Below are 22,971 nucleotides of genomic sequence, written 5' to 3'. Positions count from 1 at the left end.
GGGGGGGGACAGGATACCTGCCTTTGGGTATAATGTTCCCACTTCCAGGAGTCCATGCCGCTCCCTCCTCCTCCCCATCACCGGGCCAGTAGGAGAGAGGAGCGGGGCCTTGCGCATGCGCAGTAGGATTCCCAGCATGAAGCCGTAAGGCTACACTGCTGGGTTCCCTTAGCGGCAATGGCAGCGGCAGCACCCGACAGCTGATGAAAACATCGGCTGCGTTGCCGACATCGCTGGACTCCAGGACAGGTAAGTGTCCTATTATTAAAAGCCAGCAGCTGCAGTATGTGTAGCTCCTGGCTTTTATTTTTTTTTATTTTTTGGGGGGCGGACCTCCGCTTTAATGATTACTGAGCTGCATTAATTTGTGTCTTTATATCTGCATATTGTTCAGCTTTAAATATCATCTAACTTGTGATCCTGTTAGGCACACGTAAAGCAGGGAGAGAACAGCGGTACAGCTCTCCTTGCCTGATTGTAGCTCAAGCTCTTTATAGGGGAATTACAAGGCACTGCTTGGCCTACTAGATGATTCTATCTCTTTATTGAGGGGATTTTTCCCAACAGGTCATGCCTTCAGCTCTACGCCAAAGCTCTGTAGAGCTTTATCTCTAATCAGCAAAGTTGGCCACACACACACACATTACAATAACTTTAATAACCGCAATTTCAATTTACATTCAGTAAGGGTGGACCCTGCACTACACTGCTGTTGATAAACCTAGAGAAGATTATACAATTACATTTATAGGTGTGTGGTCAGCTTAAAGGATATGCAAATGGTTATATAGTGCAGCTCATCAGTCCTAAGATGTGGTAACTGCATTAGTTTTCGTTTTTAGACTAAAATTATTTTCAGCAAGTACAGAAAATCTGTTTATCCCGCCAGGAATGTAGGGTTCTTCTCATTTCCTGTGAACTGAAAAAGTTTTTTTGGTTTAAAACTATATATCCCCCCCACATCCACCCTCCCTTGTAGTACACATAAAGAGCGGAAGATGGGTTTGCTGTTCAAATTACGACAGTAGCCCGACAACCAAAGCTCCTCTACAGAAACAGTGGAGTCAGTGAGTGTTGTCATCCTAGGACAGGAAGTGTGTTATTCGTAGGATCACCAGGTGAAAATAGAAGGAAAAAATGGATAAAAAAAAAAAAAAAAAGAAAGAAAAAGAAAACCAATACTGCCACTACATCTTAGGACTGATAAGCTGCAATATATAACATTTTTGTTTTTAGTTTTGGATACAATTTAAAAAAAAGTAGCCACACATTTCAGAAAACCACCAACAAAAAGAGGGAAAAAAACCAGCAGTTAGCTGTAGAGCTGCACGAACAATCGTTAAAAAAAAAAAATAGTGATTCAACCCCCGCTCACGATCTTAATCCGGCATTTTCACGATTCAGTGCAGAGCCGCTTTCTGCTCACAGCTGACAGCTGTCAAAAAAAAAAAAAAAAAAAAAAGGCAGCCTGCAAGTTCATCACAACATTGCTCAGCGCTGAGATAAAAAGAAACAGTGCATCATTTGGTTCTTTTAGATCAAAGCAATGAACTTTGGTCTGTAAATGAGGGCAGTTTAACCACTTAGGCCCCTTTCACATAAAGAGGATCCGCTGGGCAGGATGCGCTGGGCGGACTCCGCCAGCTGAGCGAGGGATCACTTTGTTGATACCCGCTGAGCAGGCGGTTGACTCTGCTCACTGTGCCCTGCTGTCCTCTATGGTGAGATCTAATGAAAACGGACAGCCTGTCCGTTTTCATCCAATCGACGGCGAACGTATCGCCATCCGTCTGTTTTGAGCGGATCTTGTCGGATCGGATGGCAGGCGGGTGCCAGCAGGCACATCTCCACTGATATCCGCCTACTCATAGAAGTCAATGGGTGGCCCGCTCGGATCCAACAAAAATACTGACAGGCAGGTCCGAGTGGCCTGATCGTGTAAAAGGAGCCCTAAAGACTACATTTTTTTGCTTACAAGTTAAAGCGGAGTTCCATCGGCTTTTACATCTTCACATCATCCGCTTCAGAACAGACCATACTCACTGCAATGGCCATTTTTTTTCTGTGCTTACCTTTTTTCCCCCAAGGCATTCTTTGGCTCTTCCTGTCTCTCCCCTCTGCAGTGATGTACGCAATTTCCTGCTCCTGGGAGAGGTGTGTCATAATTCCCAGGAGTCAGTGGGCAGCGCCGCCTCTCAGCATTGCGAGGTTGATGACAACCAGAGACGTTTCCTGCTCTGCGACGTGTGTTTTTATTGCGCATGCGCGAGATCGGGAAGTGCATGCTGGGTAACCAGCAGCACCTTATCCCAGAAAAGGATCCTTGTGGGCTTGTGCCCACAAGTAAGATGGAAGGTCGCACCGCATAGAAAACAAAAGTTAGTTTTATTAAAAAAAAGAAAAAAAAAAGTAAGAAATACATTAGCGATTGCAACATGAGATTAAGATCAAAACAGACAGCTTTGGAAAAAAAAAAAAAAAATGTAATATGTCGGTGGAACTCCGCTTTGTAATAGTAATTTTCTAGCAAAAAATACTGTAGAACCTCCAAACATTATATATATTTTTAGCAGAAATCCTAGAGAATAAAATGGCGGTCGTTGCAATACTTTATGTCACACTGTTATTTGCGCAGCGGTCTTTCAAAACAATTTTTGGGAAAAAAATACACTTCAGTGAATTAAAAAAAACAAAAAAACAAACAAAAAACAAAACGAAACAGTCTGTTCCCACACTTGGATGGTCTCTGCTGCTGCTGTCTGGGCTTTTAGTTAATCTCACTGAATATCTGGACTTTTATTATTTATCTAATTTCTAGAATTTGATTAAATTTTTTGTGCTGCACCTCTTTTTATCTTTGATTTACCTTCAGGTGTTGGATTACCTTATAAGTGTTCAGCTGGCAAACAGCTGTTCTTATCAAAGTAGTGTATTTGCTCTGTTAAAAGTAAGCTCAGGTTCACATTGACACGTCAATTCAGCGGCTATTGCCGGCAATAGCACCGTCTGAATTAGTGTGACGCTGACTTTGCGGCACCATACCCATTCCCAAAAGTAGTTTCTGTACTATTGTTGGAAACTTCGGGTGCGATTTCAATAGACATCTGTGCAGGAACTCGCACAGATGTCTCTGAAATCAACCCCGAAGTCACACTGATATGCAGGTATGAAATCAGCTGAACTCGTACAATTTCAATCCCGCAGCAGTGTGAACCAGGAAGGTGCGATGAGTTAGTATCAGAGCCAGATACACACGGGTTAAATAGGCCACGAACGTTAGAGCGAGAGCAATAGTTCTAGCACTAGACCTCCTCTATAAAGCTAAACATGTAACCTGTAAAAAAAATTTTAACAAGCATCGCCTATGGAGATTTTTAAGTACTGAAGTTTGGCGCCATTCTACAAGTGTGCGTAATTTTAAAGCGAGAAAAAAGTTAAGTATTTACTTGGCGTAACATCTTAGTATAAAAAAAAAAAAAAAATTGTGCTAACTTTAGTTTTTTTTTGTATAATGTAAAACATGATGTTACGCCGAGGATCGTGATCTTTATTCTAAGCAAAAAAAATCGTGATTCTCATTTTATCCAGAATCGTGTAGCTCTAGTTAGCTGCCATTTGCACCAAAAGCTGTCAGCTAGGGACATCTGTGTCAATTTGCTGGTGCCCACAATAGTGATCATCAACCCCACATTTGGCTTATTCAAGCAATGGTGATCTCATTTCTATAGGGTTCCTAAGCCTCAAATCATCACTGAGAACTCGTTTCCTACAAATGTTACATGCAGTCATTTTATTTTTGCTCTTTACCTATATACCATGTGCCTAGGAATCGTAGGTGCAGTGCAGGACACCTAAGCCAGATGACGGAAATGGAAATTTGGGTAATCAGTAATGACTTTGTGAGGGATTACTGAACTTTTTTTTTTGTAAGGCAAATTTCCAGCTGTTCTTTACCAACTGGTTATGATTTTTTTTTAAATTACTTAAAACCCCCAAACATTTATTTATATATATTTTTTTCTAACACCCTATAGAATAAAATGGCGGTCGTTGGAATACTTTGTCACACCGTATTTGTGCAGCAGTCTTACAAGCGGAATTTTTTTGGAAAAAATAAAAAAAATTTTTAATTAAAAAATAAGACAAAAGTAAAAGGTAGCCCAATTTTTTTTTTATATTGTGAAAGATAACGTTACGCCGAGTAAACTGATACCAAACATGTCACGTTTCAAAATTGCGCCCGTTCGTGGAATGGCGACAAACTTTTACCCTTAAAAATCTCCATAGGTGATGCTTAAACATTTCTACAGGTTACCAGTTTTGAGTGCCAGAGAAAGTCTAGGGCTAGAATTATTGCTCTCATGGCGATACCTCACATGTGTGGTATGAACACAGTTTTTATATGTGGGCGCTACTCACGTATGTGTGTGTATAAGAGCTCGTCGGGATGGGGAGCTTTAAAAAAAAAAAAAAAAGTTTTTCTTATTTATTTTACTTTTTATTTTGACACTAACCAGTTCAATACCGGGCATTTTCACCCCCTTCCTTCCCAGACCAATTTTTAGTTTTCAGAGCTGTCGCACTTTGAACGACAATTGCGCGGTCGTGCAACGTTGTACCCAAACAAAATTGACGTCCTTTTTTCCCCACAAATAGAGCTTTCTTTTGGAGGTATTTGATCACCTCTGCGGTTTTTATTTTTTGCGCTATAAACAAAAGAAGAGCAACAATTTTGAAAAAAACACAATATTTTTTGCTATAATAAATATCCCAATTTAAAAAAAAAAAAAAAAACATTTTTTCCTCAGTTTCGGCCGATACGTATTCTTCTACATATTTCTGGTAAAAAAAAAAAAAATCGCAATAAGCGTATATTGATTGGTTTGCGCAAAAGTTATAGCGTCTATAAAATACAGGATAGATTTATGGCATTTTTTTAAAAAAATTATTTATTTATTTTATTTTTACTAGTAATAGCGGCAATCGCGATTTTTTTTCGTGACTGCGACATTATGGCGGACACATCGGACACTTTTGACACATTTTTTGGGACCATTCACATTTATACAGCGATCAATGCTATAAAATTGCATTGATTACTGTGTAAATGTGACAGGCAGTGAAGGGGTTAACCACTAGAGGGCGGGGAGGGGTTAAATGTGTTTCCTAGGGAATGCTTCTAACTGTAGGGGGAGGGGACGCACAAGGGGAGGAGACCGATCAGTGTTCCTCTGTTCTGGGAACACAGATCGCTCTTCTCTGAACTGACAGGACGTGGATCTGTGTGTTTACACACACAGATCCACGGTCCGGCCCGGTTAACGGGCAATCGCGTGCCCGGCGGACATCGCGGCCGCCGGGCACACGCACCGGGTCCCGAGCAACGCACAGCCCCCTAGGCGGCCGGGAACCCGAGGCCGTCATATGACGTCCACCCAGGATGGGAGATCCCATCTGTGGACGTCATATGTCTATAGGCGGTTAGGGAAGTGGTTAAAAAAAAAAAATTGGGTCACTTATTTCCATTACAAGGAATGTAAACATCCATTGTAATAGAAAAAAAAAACCATGACAGGACCTCTCAAATATGAAATCTGGGGTCTCATAAGACCTCAGATCTCATATTTACACTATAATGCAATAAAAAAAAAATAAAATAAAAATTCTCCTTTAAAGGCTATGGGCGGAAGCGACGCTTGACGTCGCTTCTGCCCTCTCATGCTATGGAGCCCGGCGGGGGCCATCTTCGCCTCACTCGGCAGCCAGGCACCCATGGGAAAGGACGCGATCTCCCGCCACTGATAAAAGTGATCTTGCGGCGAATCTGCCGTGGAGACCACTTTTATCTTAGAGTAACGCACGGTGTTCACGAAAACACCGGGGTTATGGCAGCTAGCTGCTGTCATAACAATGGTATTTAGCGTCAAAGTACCGACGTACAGGTATGTCGTTTTGCGTGAAGTGGTTAAAGCAAACAGATCTAGTTCATAAAGAGGACCGGTCATCCTTACTTCTATTACAAGGGATGTTTACATTCCTTGTAATAGGAACAAAATTGATCAAAAAAGAAACATTTTAAAAAGGTACAGTGAAAAAGTAAAGCACCCCATCGCTCTGTGCTCATTCGCATATGCAAGTTGCGTACGCATATGTAAACTGTGTTCGCACCACACATGTAAGGTATTTCTGCAAACGTTAGAGGGAGAGCAATAATTCTACAACTAGACCTCCTCTGCAACTCTAAACGTGTAACCTGTAAAAGCATTTAAAATGCCGCCTAAGGAGATTTCCAAGTACCATAGTTTGTCGCCGTTCCACGAGCTTGTGCAATTTTAAAGCATGACATGTTAGGTATCTATTTGCTCAGCGTAACAACATTTTTCATATTATACAAAAAATATATATATTTTGTATATTTAAAAATGTATATATTGTGTTTTTTTTTTTTAAATTCATTAAAATTTATTTTTTCCCCAAAAACTGCGTTTGAAAAAAATACTGCGCAAATAACGTGCAATATAAAAAATTGCAACAATCTGAATTTTATTCCCTAGGGTCTCGGGGGGGAAAAAAAAAAAAAAAAGTATGTTTGAAGGTTACAAATAATTTTCTAGCAAAAAATACTGATTTAAACTTATAAATAAAGTGCCAGAAAACGCATGGTCTTCAAGTGGTTAAGAATCCCCATCCCTGCATGGTTAATTGCATATAAAAATTACACCACAATGGAAAGAAACATTTGTACAATGTGCACATTACACTGTGTGTTTGCTCTGCAGGGCGTTACATCAGTACGGTACGCCAATAGATTTGAATACAACTGGAAGAATTCCTGAACAAACACAAGCAGAGGACGATTAGCTGGCATATCCGTTACCTTCTGAGAATCCTGCTTACTCTTCTCCACTTTGTCCTGGAGTTTCTTTAGCTGCTCTGGGTTGAGGGCTGGGTCAGCTTTGCTGTTGGTCTCCCGAGAGATGGCCAGTTTCTCCTCCTTGCATGCAGCATGGTATGCCTTTTTGGCCCCTTCCACCTGCACAGATTGGAAAACCAAATGTATGATTTTTGACATTTCTTCAGTTTGAAGCCATGATCTACAGCTAACAACCAACAATCGGCTTAACTTCTCCATGACTGCTGGAGTTCTCAAAGCTACAATGGCCACTCAAATATACACAATTTAGTGCCAATCTTTTTTTTCCTAATGTGAACCTGTGGCCAGGCTTTGGATAGTCAAGTATAGTAAAACCTTGGATTGAGAGTAACTTGGTTTTAGAGTGTTTTGCAAGACAAGCACATTTTTTAAAATAAATTCTGACTTAATAAACAAGCGGTGTCTTGATATTCAAGTAGCATTATGTCAAAACCGAGTATAAAAGAGAGGAGAAGCGCCTCAAAGTCTAGCAATATGGTTACATTTAATGAAGGTACAACATTTAGCAAGTCACATGGTTTAGGATTATGAGGCGCCTCTCTTCTTTTATACTCTGTAGCTCCTGATAGATTTGCTCGTAATCCTCTTGTGAATGCTGACATTTGTAGATGAACATTTTATGGTTACACAACCTTGTCACATTGCTATAATCTTTTTATACAGACTATAAACTGAAGGAATTATGAATAAATGGTTGTGGACGAATCATCTGAGTTGCCTTGATTTGCTTTGTTATAGGAGCGCTTTGGATTACAAGCATGTTTCCTGGAACTAATTATACTCGCAATCCAAGGTTTTAATGTATCTATCACGGTATCTACCACGAACTACGATCATTTATTACATCCCAAAAGTCCATAAGAATCCTGTCCAACCCCCGGGCCGCCCCATAGTATCGACTCCCTTACATCTCGTGTGGGGAAATTTGTCGACCGTTTTCTCCAACTAGTGGTTACTAAAACACCAGCTTTCCTTAAGGATTTTATGCAAATTATGAGGAAATATCAGAGTATACGGTGGATGAGGACGTTCTGCTGGTAACAGCAGACGTCACCTCATTATATATGATTATACCCCACGAGTTACCAGGCAGCCAGGTTTTCTCTTACTAAAGAGCCTTCCATAAACTCTTCCACATTGGAATTTGTCATGAAGTTACTTCATTTCGCCCCGCCTCCTCCTATAGAGTCGTTATATAGATGATGCATTCTTTTTATGGAAAGGGGATGAGAAATCATTGAGTACCTTCATGACAACTCTCAATACCAACGATTGGGGTATTCAATTTACGTCTGAGTTTAGCACCACATCTGTTAATTTTTTTGGATCTAGTAATGTTTAAAAAATAGGATGTTCTGTTGACCAAAACTTTAAGAGTACCGACAGAAATGGGTACATCCCAATGGATAGTGGCCATCACCCTAATTGGCTGAAGGCCATACCCCGAGGGCAATTCCAACGCATTAGACGTAATTGTTCACGTATCCAGGACTTTGAGTCCCAGGCAATTGTTTTGAAAAATCATTTTCTGGAGAAGGGATATACCGTAATCCACTGCAGTTGGATAAAGAATTGCGAGAGGTTGCCCTGTTGGACAGACAAAACTTATTGGTTCCCAAAATAAAAAATAAATACAGATGGTGGTAAAAAGGATCTGGAATGGTCTTTTCTGCCTACCTTTTTCTTCACATTTTTGGTGGGTAAATAGAACAATACAAAAATATTGGCAGATTTTGAAGACTGACAAAATATTGGGACCTCAGCTCCCAAAACGACCTAAGGTCCTTTTTCGAAAAAAAACAGACCCTTAAAGACTTGGTGGCACCTAGTGTTATAGACCCTCCCCCGAAGATCAGTATGTTTGGTAACCTGAAGGGCTTTTTTCCGTGTAGGAGGTGCTCAGTGTGTGCATCTTCCAAAACCATTAGAACCTCCACTTTTTCGCCACATGTTACCTCCAGGATCTATTCCATTACAGACTTGTGGGACAATAGGCGTGGTCTATTAGAGGACATAGCAATAGAGAAATTTGTTCCCCATTGGAGAGGAAAACTTAAGACATATTTCACGCCGAGAAACCAGATGGATTTTCGACATGCGCGGTTATATTCCCTTAGGCCTTAACATTCTTGGCAATGATGCTTTTTTCACTCTCACTGTATACACGTTTTCTCTTGGCATACATCTTTCTTGTTGTTTACCCCTACCCATGTGTATAGGAGAATGGGCCCAATATTGTCTTTTGGGAACCCTATCCTCCTCCCTTACTTCATCTTACTCCCCCCCCCCCCCTAAAATATTCATATTTACTCTACATTTTTATCTCATTTTATCTGTATATGAGTAATGTATGGCATGACCTTTTTGTCAGTATATGAGGCATGAGGTAATAATTTTAACCTTGGAGACTGAGGAATGATCTAATTGATATTACCTTTCCTTTTTCTGAGAGGGTGGGCTGATTTTTTATTATATTTTTTATTTTTTCGTTTTCCTTAGCCCTGCAATCCCCTGATACTATATACACATCCATTCTAATCCATTTCTTCCGGTAATTTCCTTAAACATAGGATGGATATTGGCTATGTGTGCCACGCCTTTTTCCTGAGTGCCCAATGTTTATGCGGGCATTCGGGATTATTATGGTGCGACGAAATGATTCAGTGGTATGTGCTGGAGTAGGTTTTTATTTATTTTTTATGACTAATTATAAATCATTTGTATTAATTGTATAAGTATTCTGTAATATGTGGGGTGTACCTAAATTAATTTTGTATAATTTTTATTGATTATCATTTTTTAGTAAAACTGATATGTAGATCCTATGATTGGTTCATATGCAGATATGATCAGGAATGCAGAGCCACCTCCCCTTTCATGTAGTAGTGATGGGTTGCGTCACTTGCAGTGATGGTAAGTTGCTTTCTGCTCCATATACACTTGAAATGGATTGGAGGTTTTTTTCCAATTGAATTTCCGGTGCCACGCTCCTGCCGAGATATATATGCCTTACGGTGTGTGACGTCTCGTCCTAGTCTCCTTTCCCTGTTGATGCCTAGTACAGAGAAACGCAGAGTCGGGCGGAGCTAGAGGACCTCACCGTGCACCAGCCAGCTGCTGTGAGCGGCGGTTGTGTCTTTCGTTTTGAAGTGTCTGCTTTTTTGCGTGTCATAGATGTCAGTGATGCAGTATGGTTTTAAATAAAGGAACTTTGATTTTTAAAAACTCACTGCATTATGAAGCCCTCTTTCTTCCTTCCACGATTCACCCCTTGAAAATTCCTATTTCTATCCATAAACGCGGGTCCCACGGAGTAGGTGTATATTGGAGTCTGGAGTTACCAGTGGAGGAGAGGATCCGGATGGATGTTTGAAATTGCCGCCCCTGCCTGGGTGATCCCTCCTGTCTGTGCCCACTAGATCTCTGTAACAGAAGTCCTATGGTTCTGGTAAGCGGCCATTTGGCATTTCATTATTCCCTGGCTGTCGTGTGGGACTATGCTATGAATAGGATTTGCTTGGGCTTTCTATTTAATTAGCTACCTCTTATGGACTATATTGAATACCCCTTTGATTTTTTTCCTGTGTTTTTAGCACAGGGTTTTCTTCCTCTTAGCACAGTGAAATTTATGTATGCTGATGGACATTTAGTTTGCCGTTTTTGCGGTTTCTTGTTCACCTTTATTTGAGTTGATATACAGGTGCACACATAGCACAGGTGTTGCACATATATTTGTTTGTTTTTTGCACACATTTGGACTCCTTTTTGGTCGCGCATCTATTTTTACTTTATACATATTTCCAAACCTGAATATTCCATTTTTTTTTTAGATTGCAGCACCATCACATATTTTCATCAGTATTTATCATATATTTTTATATATTGATTTTCACTAGTATCTACTGGGGGTAGCGCGGATTATCCATGTTACACATCTACAGATACCTAAGGGCTGTAAATTTGGTTTAAAAAAAGAAAAATCCCTCACTGATCCCTGTAACTGTAGTCACGGAGGATGCATTACTCTTTAAAGCTCCCAGCAGAGAAACTGAAGCCTCAGCTCATACCCCCCTGCTCCCTTTCACAGTAGTGGCTTACCAGCTTTCTAATGTAAATAGCAGGTGCTCTAAGCTGCTGACAAACTTGCTATGGCCAGTTCCATAATCTGTGGCAGATTGAATTTCCACCTGTTGGCACCTGCATAGCTTTAGGTACAATGCCACTTGACAGAACCAGCAACATGACACTAGAGCCTGTAAGGGTGGCATTCTTCTGACTACCAAATTAAGGGCATTTTCCCACTAACCCCCAATTGGTTGGTTTTAAAAGGGGTCCCCTGAAATTTTAGAGGTAAATGTTAAGGGTTTTATCGGGGTAAAATGGTAGAGGAAGGCTGCTCTAATGTGAATTTTGAGGATGAATTTCTCCCCAGTGCATGCAGCTACACATGATAGCAAAGGCTTGTTTTAAGTCTCATTTAGTATGTTAAGAATATGTAAATATATAAAGTAAAACTGTGACTAAGCTAAGGACATTTAAGTGAAACAAAATCGGATTAATTGCAGAGACTATGTTAGGGTAATTTGCCCACCCTATTCCAATCAATTTAAGTCAGGTCTCTCCTTTCAGCGGATTTCCCTGTTTCAGATATCTCTAGAGGCCATTCTCTATATTCCTGTGTAGAATGCACTTGGGGGGCTAGTGACACCAGAATTATGGAGTCATAAGCACTGTGGGGGATTCTTCATAGAAATAGGAAGCAGGCACTACTGAGATAGAAAATATCAGGTTCAGCTCAAATCTGTTAATACTGAACTCCAGGAAAGATATGTATTTTATACTAACATTGTGCCAAGCGTGACTGATATAAGTATGCTGTACAGTTCATTCCTGGAGTTCAACTTTATGGCAAGAAATCCCCAGAAGGGTTAGAGACAGCAATACCAGGTGGGATTTTATATCCATTTTCACTGTACTTAAATTTTTAAAAGCATTTAAAATTCATTCTACTTTCATTTTTCACATAGATTTTAGTAACACGTACTTCGTAAGCAGTCTTCATTTACCTAATTGTATTTCATTTCTTTCTCTCCGATTTCTCACCTGTGCTTGTTTTTTCCACAGCAGAAAGCCAAACACATATGGAAAACTATGGACCAATTCTTAGGTCACTCCAGTCTACTAAGGTATATAAACAGAAAGGTCTAACTTTTTGCAAAGGAACTGTGGGAGGCACAAGGCATGTGTGCTCATATAAGGGAGCAGCCAGGCTAACATACTGAATTATAATATAGTGAAGAATCTTAAAGCTGGATTCCAAGCAAACCGCTAAATACAAACATAAAATACACACTGTATATGGGAGATGCTTTACCTGAGAATATGCATTTCTGTCCATCCAGTTCTGAGATCTATAAAGCTTTGCTACACAGCACAGTTCTGTCTAGCAGAAGATCCGATTTTTCTCTACTGCAGTTAAAGGAGATGGAAATACTACATATAACAAACAGCTCAAAAGCACCTCTAGCACTGATTTGTTAGCCTCCTTATCCAATAGACCTAAATATTGCTATATAAAAGACCTTTTATTTAATTTTTAATCTACAGTCACCTGACAGCTAATCTCCCTTCCTCTCTGGGTGGTGGGTGTGGACTTTCGGAGATCACTTCAGGAAGTTACCCACTACAGGAATTGCAGTATATTAGACTTCAAGCCCACAGAGAGCTAGGGGAGGGTAAACAGTAGCACACTGAACTTCCCAGTGAACGGCTTTGAAAGGAGGGGGTGTGTCAGCACCAGTCTAATCATTGGAGGAGAGAAGGCCTTTGCTCTAATGCCTAGTATGGTCAGTATTTAATAGGAGAGCAGAAGGACTGGCAGGAACACCAGACATTTCACACAAAGGAAGTAATAAAAAATAAAGAAAAAAATAAACACAACATTTTTCATACACGTACATGGTACAGCAGGCACATATCAGGAATATGAATTGTTGAGTTGACATATTCTTTAATCACTTGACCTCTGGAAGGTTTTACCCCTTTCACGATCAGGCCAGCTTTTGCTGTTCAGCACTGTGCTACTTTAACTGGCAATTGCACAGTCATGAAACACTATGTACGCAAATTAAATTTATATCATTTTTTTTTTTTTTACACAAATAGAGCTTTCTTGTGGTGGTATTTGATCACCGCTGGGTTTTTAATTTTTTGCTATATAAACAAAAAAGGCCAGACTTAAAAAGAAAATAAAAAATTAACAAAAAAAAAAAAAATATATATATATATATATATATATATATATATATATATATATATATATATATATATATATATATATATATATATATATTCTACTTTCGGTTATAAAACCTATCCAATAAAATCCAATTTCTTCATAAATTTAGGCAAGAATGTATTCTGCTACATGTCTTTGGTAAAAAAAAAAAAAATCCCAAAAAGTCTATATTAATCGGTTTGTGTGAAAGTTATAGCATCTCCAAAACTATGATACATATAAAAAATGATCAATCCTGATGTACTATCTTTTCTTGAGGCCCTTAAAATGCCAGGACAGTATAAAATACCCTCCAAATGACCCCTTTATGGGTAGACAGCCAGAGGTATTTAGTAAGGGGCATAGCAAGTTTTTTGAAGTTGTAATTTTTTGTCCTAATTTTTTTTAGGAAAATATAGAAATTAACCACTAAAGAACCGGAAGGATTTGCCCCCTTAATGACCAGGACATTTTTTGCGCTGCGTCGCTTTAACTGACGCGTGGTCGTGCGACGTTGTACCCATACAAAATTGACGTCCTTTTCTCCCCACAAATAGAGCTTTTTTTTGGTGGTATTTGATCACCTCTGCGGTTTTTATTTTTTGCGCTATAAACAAAGAAAGAGCGATAATTTTGAAAAAAATAAATAATATTTTTTACTTTTTGCTATAATAAACAAAAAAAAAAATACAATAAGCGTATATTGATTGGTTTGCGCAAAGGTTATAGCCTCTACAAACTATGGGATAGATTTACGGCATTTTCACTTTATTTTTTTACCAGTAATGGCGGCGATCTGCGACTTTTAGCAGGACTGCGACAATGAGGCGGACAGATCGGACACTTGACACATTTTTGGGACCATTGACATTCATACAGCAATCAGAGCTAAAAATAGCCACCGATTACTGTATAAAAGTCACTGGCAGGGAAGGGGTTAACACTAGGGGGCGATCAAGGGGTTAAGTGTGCTCCCTGGGAGGTGTTTCTAACTGTATGGGGGCTGGGCTGACTGGAGGAGGAGAGAGATCGCTGTTCCTAATCACTAGGAACAGACGATCTGTCTCTACTCCCCTGACAGAATGGGAATCTGTTTACACTGACAGATCCCCGTCTGTGGAGTGATCGCATGTGGCCGGCGGATATAGAGTCCGCCGGATCCGCTGGTTGGCTCCCCGCTCGCGAATGGGCGCGCTCAACGTACAAAGACGGCAATTCATGCAGGGGAGCCAACTTGCCGTAGTATAACTGTGGAGGGCGGGCGGTAACTAGTTAAATAACATTTAATTTTTTTTCCCCACAATTTTTTCTTTACATAATGTCACCAGTGCAGTAAAGCATCATCATATGACTGGTGTGGCAGTGACCAGGGATTTGTTTTTATTTTACTCCTTTTTCTAGTTTTATATACTTACATCAGAGTAGTTCAGCGTCAACATATTGACACTGTACTACTCGGGGTGATCAGGGATTTATTTTTATTTTTTTTTACACTAATTGATGTTACAGTGATATGGAGTAATATAAAGGAATACATCCTTTTAGATAGATATGTACCTTTAAGTTGTATATCTGGAATATTCTTTTAATCACTGTAACAGCAATGTTTTGAACCATCATGATGAATGGGTTACATTCATAACAGCTGTGATTGGCCCACAGCTATCACATGGTACAGGGTGCTGTGATTGGCCCAGGTACCATGTGATAGCTGTGGACTAATAACAGCATTACTAAAGGAATCACAGTGATGTGATCCCCCTGGCCGCTCAAAGCAGCTGGGCACTGGGAGCCACAATCCGCTGTGTCTGGTAGACGCCGTGGTCACAGGAGCGACATGCCCACAGCTGGATGACGCACATGTACACGATCCGGCCAGGCAGCAGCCGATTAATCTTTTAGATCTGCCTAGGGTCCAGCATAAAGTGCATGTCACGGCAAATAAAAACAAAAAAAAAAAAAACACATTGATGTACCAGAAATATAGTGTGCTTTGTCCTTCCTCTGACATTCACAGCTCAGAATTCTTAAGCATGTGGTTTGAGCCCTGCCTACTTCATTTCTGATGGATTGCAAAGAACACTGACCTCTCATCTTCATAACCACCCCCCACCCACATGCTTTTGCACAGGGACAGTGTAGGAAGTTATCAGTTCATAAGATTTCTGGCAGGACCAACAGGTATTTTTGCACTCATTGAACAGAAAACAAAAAACACGTTCAATGGTATACTTAGACCAAAACGGAGCAAATGGGAGAAGTTCATTGGAAGGGTTTATACACTGTAAAATTTGTCAAGACTGGAATTTCAACTATGAGGTTTTTCTACAAAGCGAAAATTGGCCCACCCAATACCAGTACCAGCTCCCCAATACCAGCTCCACACTGCAGGTGACCTGGGGGGACCCAACCAGCTGTAGGATTTCTATCCTTACCTCTTTCATTTTCTTCGCCCATGGCTTTTGTGCTTTCCTGAAACCGTCTTCAGCTTCTTTGGTCTCTTTAAAGCCTCCCATGATCTGCTTGTGATAGGCCTCTTTTTGCCAGTTTTTCACCTTTTCAAAGTCTTCGTTCATCAGAGCGTTTTTCACCTCAAGGTGGAGCTCACTGACCGTTTCTGCTTCTGTCATCAATGCATTCCATGCCTTCTCCACTGTGCCATACTGAGGGCCTGCAACAGACACCAAGGTGCATGCAGAGTTGACTATAAAGGAATTAATATTTTTGAAGCAAACATCTACACATGTAGTTGAATAAAACAACCATTTCATTAGCCACTGAGTAAATACGCTTGTACGCTTTTTGAAACACTCGTTCACTTTTCTCAATGGAACTACAATATCTATGCAATAGTTCTGATGATTGTAGCCATATTCGAAATCTTGCAACAAAAACAAATATAGTTACTGTAAGCCTCCACCTAACAACTGTATTTCCACTTTCTTCATCAGCTCACCCCCCACAGTTATTACCTTTTGTATCACTTGACCCTGTCTTTTAGATTGTAAACTCTAACATGCAGGGCCCTCTGAATCCTCTTGTATTGAATTTTATTGCTTTTTGGTAAAACTGCGCTGTCAGTGAAATAAAAAGCAGCTGCCAGCACCACAAATGACAATTGTAAATAACAGAGGATATATGGAAAGGTGCAGCGCTAAATACAAATGTGTTAAGCCATTGAATTGTATTGCAACTGTACTGTCTGCCCTCATGTTGTAAACTGCTGCACAAACTGCTGGCGCTATATAAATCCTGTATAATAACAATATGATAAATTACTCAGGAAAGGAAAACGTGATAATTAAGCAAATGTGGACTTCAAATTTTTCTACATCCCTATCCAACAGTTTCAGGACAACTCTCGCCTCTGACGCTACCCCCATTCCATAGCCCACATTTGCTGTGTTACTAAATATTCTGGTTCAATTACCATTGCTATGTATGTAAATATGTTTTTTTCCCAGGCATTGTTCTACATAACATTTTGCTAAAACTTTGTGCAACAGTATTGCTTGGACCTTAAAAAAAGGGGTACGCTTAATCTAATTTCTGTATGTGCCACACCGTTATTTTTCCAATAACGTTTCTCTGGTACAAGAAGGGGGTACATCCTGAAAGTATCAGACAGTACTCAACATGAAATACTTTGAAAACACTAGCCACTGCTCTCTAAGGAACATTTATACAGCCAAGCTTGGTAAATCAATATGGCCACACTAAAATTGGTCCAATTGTAATAAAAAAATTATATAGATAGAGAGATATCCCTAGGAGGGGAAATTCACTCCTGTAAGAGTTATCATGGGAAAAAGGTGTCTCCACTGAAGCTTCATCACCAATCCTTGTTTCCACGATACCCAAAATTTTCAAAATCCATTTGTCACAGGGACAGAAAGAAAGATTTCAGCCACAACTATATATATATATATATATATATATATATATATATATATATATATATATATATATATATTTTATTATTAGAGGTGCGCATCTTCAGTGGTCTCACAATTCAATTTGATGACAATTATCATGGGAACGATTCAATTTGATTCCGCGATGCATCACAATTACTGCCGATAGTTTTCATCAACAAATTCAAGCAGTCAGGAGAACTGAAGGATGGAAGGATGGAGGAGTCTGGGGATAGGGAAGGAGAAATCCATGAATAGAAAAGGAAGGAAGGAAGGAAGGAAGGAAGGAAGGAAGGAAGGAAGGAAGGAAGGAAGGAAGGAAGGAAGGAAGGAAGGAAGGAAGGAAGGAAGGAAGGAAGGAAGGAAGGAAGGAAGGAAGGAAGGAAGGAAGGAAGGAAGGAATCCATGAAAAGGAAAGGAAGGAGGAGTCTGGGGACAGGGAAGGAGGAACCCATGAATAAGAAACAAACGATTGAAGAATTCAATGAATAGGAATGGAAGGCTGGAAGAGTCCAGGAATATTATTCAATAGAGGAGTCGGGGGGGGGGAGGGGTGATAGAAACTGAAGGATGGAGGGGTCCAGAGATGAGAATGGATGGGACCTCAGATTGTTCAGGATTGCATGGGGTGGGTTTGGAGACTGAATGGAGGTGGAAGAGGAATGGGCCGGGAGCCATGTCCGTCTGATGTGGAGTTTTGGTGATCTGGGGTTAGTGACCGGGAGCATTTTCAGGCATATACGGTGCTTGGGCAAGAGACAGTGGGAATTGAGGGAAGAGTAACGGGTTGTGGAGGACATCAGGCAGTTTGACAGCCAGCTGGGAAACATGCTGTCATATCTGCATTAAAAACCAAAATAATCTGTGACGGACCCCTCGCAAATTGCATACATTGAACACCCACGCTCCTTTCCATGGCTTCCCTACGGGTAAGTACATATAATGTACGGGGACTATGTTCCCCACACAAACGTAGTAAGCTTTGGGGGGAGTTAAAACGCCTGAAAACCCAAGTGGTTTTCCTTCAAGAAACCCACTTTACGCCAAAGTCTCTTCCCAAATTGCCTACTCACCTTTTTAACCAATGGTTTATTAGCACATCCCCGACCCCTAAATCTAAAGGGACAGCTATCGCCATACACAAGGCATGCCCTTTTCAGCCGACAGAGCACGATACAGACCCCTTGGGGAGATATGTTTTTCTAAAGGGCAACATTGCTGGCCAAAAATATACATTCGCTACTATTTACGCCCCGAATGCAGATCAACTTACCTTCATAGACACTACACTAGACCGCTTGGCGGAATTCAGAGAAGGCTTCCTAATTTTAGGAGGCGATTTTAACGTAAGCCCTGACCCAATGCTAGACACCTCCCATGCAAGACCCTCCCACTCCTACGCATTCTTGAAGCACTTCCGCAGGACTATTCAGTCCCACCTGCTCACCGACAGTTGGCGAGCGCTTAGACCACTAGACCGTGACTTCAGCTATTACTCTACAGTACATAACGTATACACAAGAATTGACCACATCTATGTGGATCGAAATATTCTTGAACTTTTACAGTCTGCAGACATTGGTTCCATTTCAATTTCCGACCACGCCCCAGTGACGATGGCCTTTTCTTTGCCATCAGGCACACGGGGAGTTCGGACCTGGAGACTTAATGAGAACTTATTGGACGATGCGGTAGTGATGGCTGAGGTCACGGATACCCTAGCTCATTATTTTGCAGAGAACCCTGTAGGCGAGCTAAGTGAGGGGACGGTTTGGGAGGCTCACAAGGCTGTGGTTCGGGGGGCTCTGATTTCCCAGGGCAGTAGACTTAAAAAGATACGACAGGCAGACTTTTTAAGAGTACACACCGAACTCCAAAAAGCAGAACTCAGGCACAAAGCCAACGGACGCCCTGAAGACCTGGAAAAGCTGACAGAGTTACGGGAACTGTTCTTACGCCTACTCGATCGTCAAACACGCAAACAATTCCGATTCATGGCACACAGGTACTATGAACACGGAAACAAATGCGGCCGCATGCTGGCCCGGGCCCTCCGGAAACGTCAAGCCCAGACATATATACATAAACTACATAGCGCCTCGGGAACACCGATTCTACACCCATCTAAAATTGCTGCTGAATTTCGAGCTTACTACGCTAAATTGTACAACATAGATTCTGACCCCTCCCTTACGTCACGGGACAATAGACAAAACGCGATCCGAGACTATCTGACTGCAGCCAAACTCCCGACACTCACAGAAGAGCAATCCTCAGACCTAGACGCCCCAATCACCCTAAATGAGCTTCGGGCCACGGTGAATTCCTTGCCCAACGGAAAGAGTCCTGGACCTGACGGGTTCACTAAGGCATACTATAAAGCCTTCCTGACTCACCTAGAGACACCCATGTGCAAATATTTTAATTCTATTGCAGCAGGAAGAATTATTCCATCAGAGGCACTTCTGGCACACATCACTGTAATCCCGAAAGAGGGCAAGGATCCCACCGTACCCCCGAGCTATAGGCCAATATCGCTCCTTAACCTAGACATAAAAATTTTAGCGAAAATACTAGCAAACAGACTTAAATACCTTATACCCGACATTATCCACCCAGACCAAACGGGATTCATAACAGGTAGAGAAGCCAGGGACAACTCTATCAGAGCGGTACACCTTACTCACTGGGCCCGTGCCCGCCCCGAGCCACAGCCTTACCTCATACTGTCAACAGACGCTGAAAAAGCGTTCGATCGCGTTGACTGGTCTTACCTGACGGAGGTGCTTCGATCACTGCGAATGGGTCCGAGAATGCTGTCCTCTATTTCAGCACTATACTCGACACCTTGCGCACAAGTCAAGGTAAATGGAACCCTCTCGGCTCGCTTCCCCATCAGAAATGGCACGAGACAGGGGTGCCCCCTATCACCTCTCTTGTTCGCCTTAGTGCTGGAGCCTTTGCTCTGCACAATACGCGCTAACCCCGACATTAAGGGTCTCACAGTTGGTAACACGGAGCATAAACTCTCGGCATATGCTGATGATGTCCTGTTCCATGTTTCAAACCCCCTGATCTCACTGCCCAACTTGATGAAGGAACTGAAGCTCTTTGGGTTTCTTTCAAATTTTAAAATTAATTTTTCAAAGTCAGAAATACTCCCTATTTGCATGTCACCCCAATTAACAATGAGCCTTAAATCAGCCTTTCCCTTCACCTGGGCCACGTCGGCTATTCGATACCTAGGTATACAACTCACAAATAATTTTAACAGCCTATATACCGCAAACTACCTCCCACTGATAACTACCATTAAGAAAGACCTTTCCCAATGGACACAGACGGCCTTCACATGGCTGGGAAGGGTGAACATAATAAAAATGAATATTTTACCACGCATACTGTTCTTTTTACAGATGCTACCAATTCGATTACCCCGATCTTTTTTTGATAAAATATCTAGCATACTGTCCGAATTCATATGGAATGCGCGCAAACCTAGGATAGCTCTACGAGTCCTACGACGCTCGAAACAAAACGGAGGCCTAGGCCTTCCAGATGTCAGAAGATACTACTGGGCTATAGCGATACAGAGGATGCTCAACTGGCGTTTCCACTCTTGCTCTAAGATTTGGGTACCACTAGAGAAATGTTTAGCGGGTAGGAACTTATCATATGCTCCCTGGCTGTCCCGAGAGCATAGAGGACTGTCGGAGACAACGTCCCCCCTGACAACCCAGGTACTGTCAACCTGGGATAAGATTAACCCGCTGCTAAAATTGGCTCCCTCGGTGTCCCCACTGGCCCCATTGGGAGGTTTCCTCTGGTTCCCTCCGGGAGAACAAATAGGTTTCTTTGAATCGTGGCTGGGGGGTGGGGACGCCAGTTGTGGCAAACTCATGAAAGACGGCAAACTCCTGGGCTACGAATCTCTGCCTACAGGCAGACAGGGCACCCCAATGAACTTCTGGAAATACAGACAACTACATCACTTCTTTCAATTACAAGGCCATAAGATTAGAGACCCTTCTTCTCTCACCCACCTTGAAAAACTCTTTATTGCAGAAGAACCTACACCACACTTGGTCTCGGAACTCTATAAACTACTAGGTTCCTCATTCCCTAACACCACACCCGCATTTATCAGACGTTGGGAAAAGGACCTGGGCATCGTATTTGCAAAGACAGACTTAACTCACTTGTATCAGCTTACTCATTCATCCTCAATAGAGTCTAAGACCCAGGAAACGAACTTTAAGCTGCTATCCCGTTGGTACAGAGTACCTGCGGACTTGGCCCGCTTCTACCCTTCCACATCCGAGCTGTGCTGGAGAGGATGTGGTCAGAAAGGTACACTGAAACACATATGGTGGGATTGCCCTCAAATTAAATCCTTTTGGGAAGATATACGTAACCAAATCAAAATAGTGACAGAGATAGAAATCCCCTTACTCCCGACCTACTTTCTCCTGCAGGTCCCCCCGATCTCACTACGAAAATATAAGAAAAGTATGCTGCCGCACTTATTAAATGCGGCTAGGCGCCTGATCCCAATCCATTGGAAAAAACATACGACCCCCACACGTGCTGAGTGGATCGGAAAGGTTAGTGAGATCCGGGAGGCCGAGGATTGGGTGGCGACCAATAAAGGCCACAAAGACCGATTCCATGCAATCTGGATGCCATGGGCTGAATACACCTCTGACTCCACCACAGTGTCGTCTAGTCTAGACGTTGCACTACTGGAACTGGCAGACCCTACTCTTAGAGTACTTAGGCTAACAAAAACTCAACCCTGTAGGCAAGACCCTAAAACCTGACCTATCCGAGGAATACCGAATTCAGCTCCGAGGGGTCCGTCGCAGAGGCAGAGGAAGCCTACCAGTACTTGCAGGTAACCTGACCCATTCCCTCTCCCTTTCCCATCCCCCCCCTTCCTTCTCCAATTCCCTCTTCTCACTCTTACTGTACCCCCCCACCTCTCTCTTTTTTATTATTCCTATTTATTTCTGTGTCTCTCTATTGTTATTTTGATTTAATATTAGGGAAACTCATGCGAATCAGCTAAGTATGGGCTGTTCAATATAGAAATGAAATCCGCTGGGGGAGATCTCCGGTTTTCCAAGAGCCAGATAAATTTTACATGAATAAACCACTGTTGCGGGGTCGCGGGGGCCCACGTGGGAGCGGGAGGCGGATTGATGGAGGTTTTGGGCCCCCCCTTCCTGCCCCGGGCGTGGGCCACCGGGCTATGTACCCCGCACATTCCGGAGAGTCCCCCAACTAAAATACACCCTCAAAAGCCCTTAGGCGGGCCCCGCTTCATTTGCATACTTCATGAAAACATGGGGCTTCCAGAGCTCCTGATTACTCCCTTGGCGGGTCTCACAGAGTTATCCCTGGAAGAGCACTTTACATTAGATTAATAGTAATGTATGTGTTTGTTCAACCCACATATTGCATATTGTTACTGAAATGACCCTGCGAGGCCATTGTTTACAGGATTTGCACTGTTGGACATGTCATGTAATGTCTTGTTCTAAAAATAAAAACTTATTATACAAAAAAAAAAAACCCAAAATAAAGTGGGTGCTGTATGATTAGTTAGCAGCTAGCACACAGTGAATATACAACCAACTACCCAGGGCCCTCTCCTCCTCCCTCAACCACCTTGGGGACCCTCTCCTTTTCTCTTCCAAACACCCATGTGCCCTCTCCTCCTCCCCCGACCACCTTGGGGACCAGCTCCTTCTCCAAACACCCATGTGCCCTCTCCTTCTCCAGATGGCCACCCAGGGGTCCTCTCCAGATGCTCACCCAGGGGCCCTTTCCTTCTCCCCCAGCCA

At 41.9% G+C, this 22,971-nt stretch overlaps 1 protein-coding gene across 4 annotated transcripts in view; it reads right to left on the bottom strand.

Annotated features, from left to right (window-relative positions):
- The window catches only part of PACSIN2 (protein kinase C and casein kinase substrate in neurons 2), a 211,761-nt gene that overhangs the window by 27,341 nt on the left and 161,449 nt on the right, over positions 1 to 22,971 (bottom strand). For all 4 annotated transcript variants that reach the window (XM_073621962.1, XM_073621964.1, XM_073621965.1 and 1 more), the window contains 2 exons: positions 15,647 to 15,882; positions 6,878 to 7,033 (listed from right to left, as the gene is read on the bottom strand). In XM_073621962.1, coding sequence (XP_073478063.1) covers positions 6,878 to 7,033; positions 15,647 to 15,882 — 392 coding nt within the window. The remainder of the gene's footprint in view (positions 1 to 6,877; positions 7,034 to 15,646; positions 15,883 to 22,971) is intronic.

Source organism: Aquarana catesbeiana, linkage group LG03 (genome assembly GCF_042186555.1).
Source record: "Aquarana catesbeiana isolate 2022-GZ linkage group LG03, ASM4218655v1, whole genome shotgun sequence".
NCBI classification, from domain to species: Eukaryota; Metazoa; Chordata; class Amphibia; order Anura; family Ranidae; genus Aquarana; species Aquarana catesbeiana.
The sequence above is the reverse complement of the archived record's forward strand: the minus strand, read 5'-3'. Positions and strand labels throughout refer to the sequence as shown.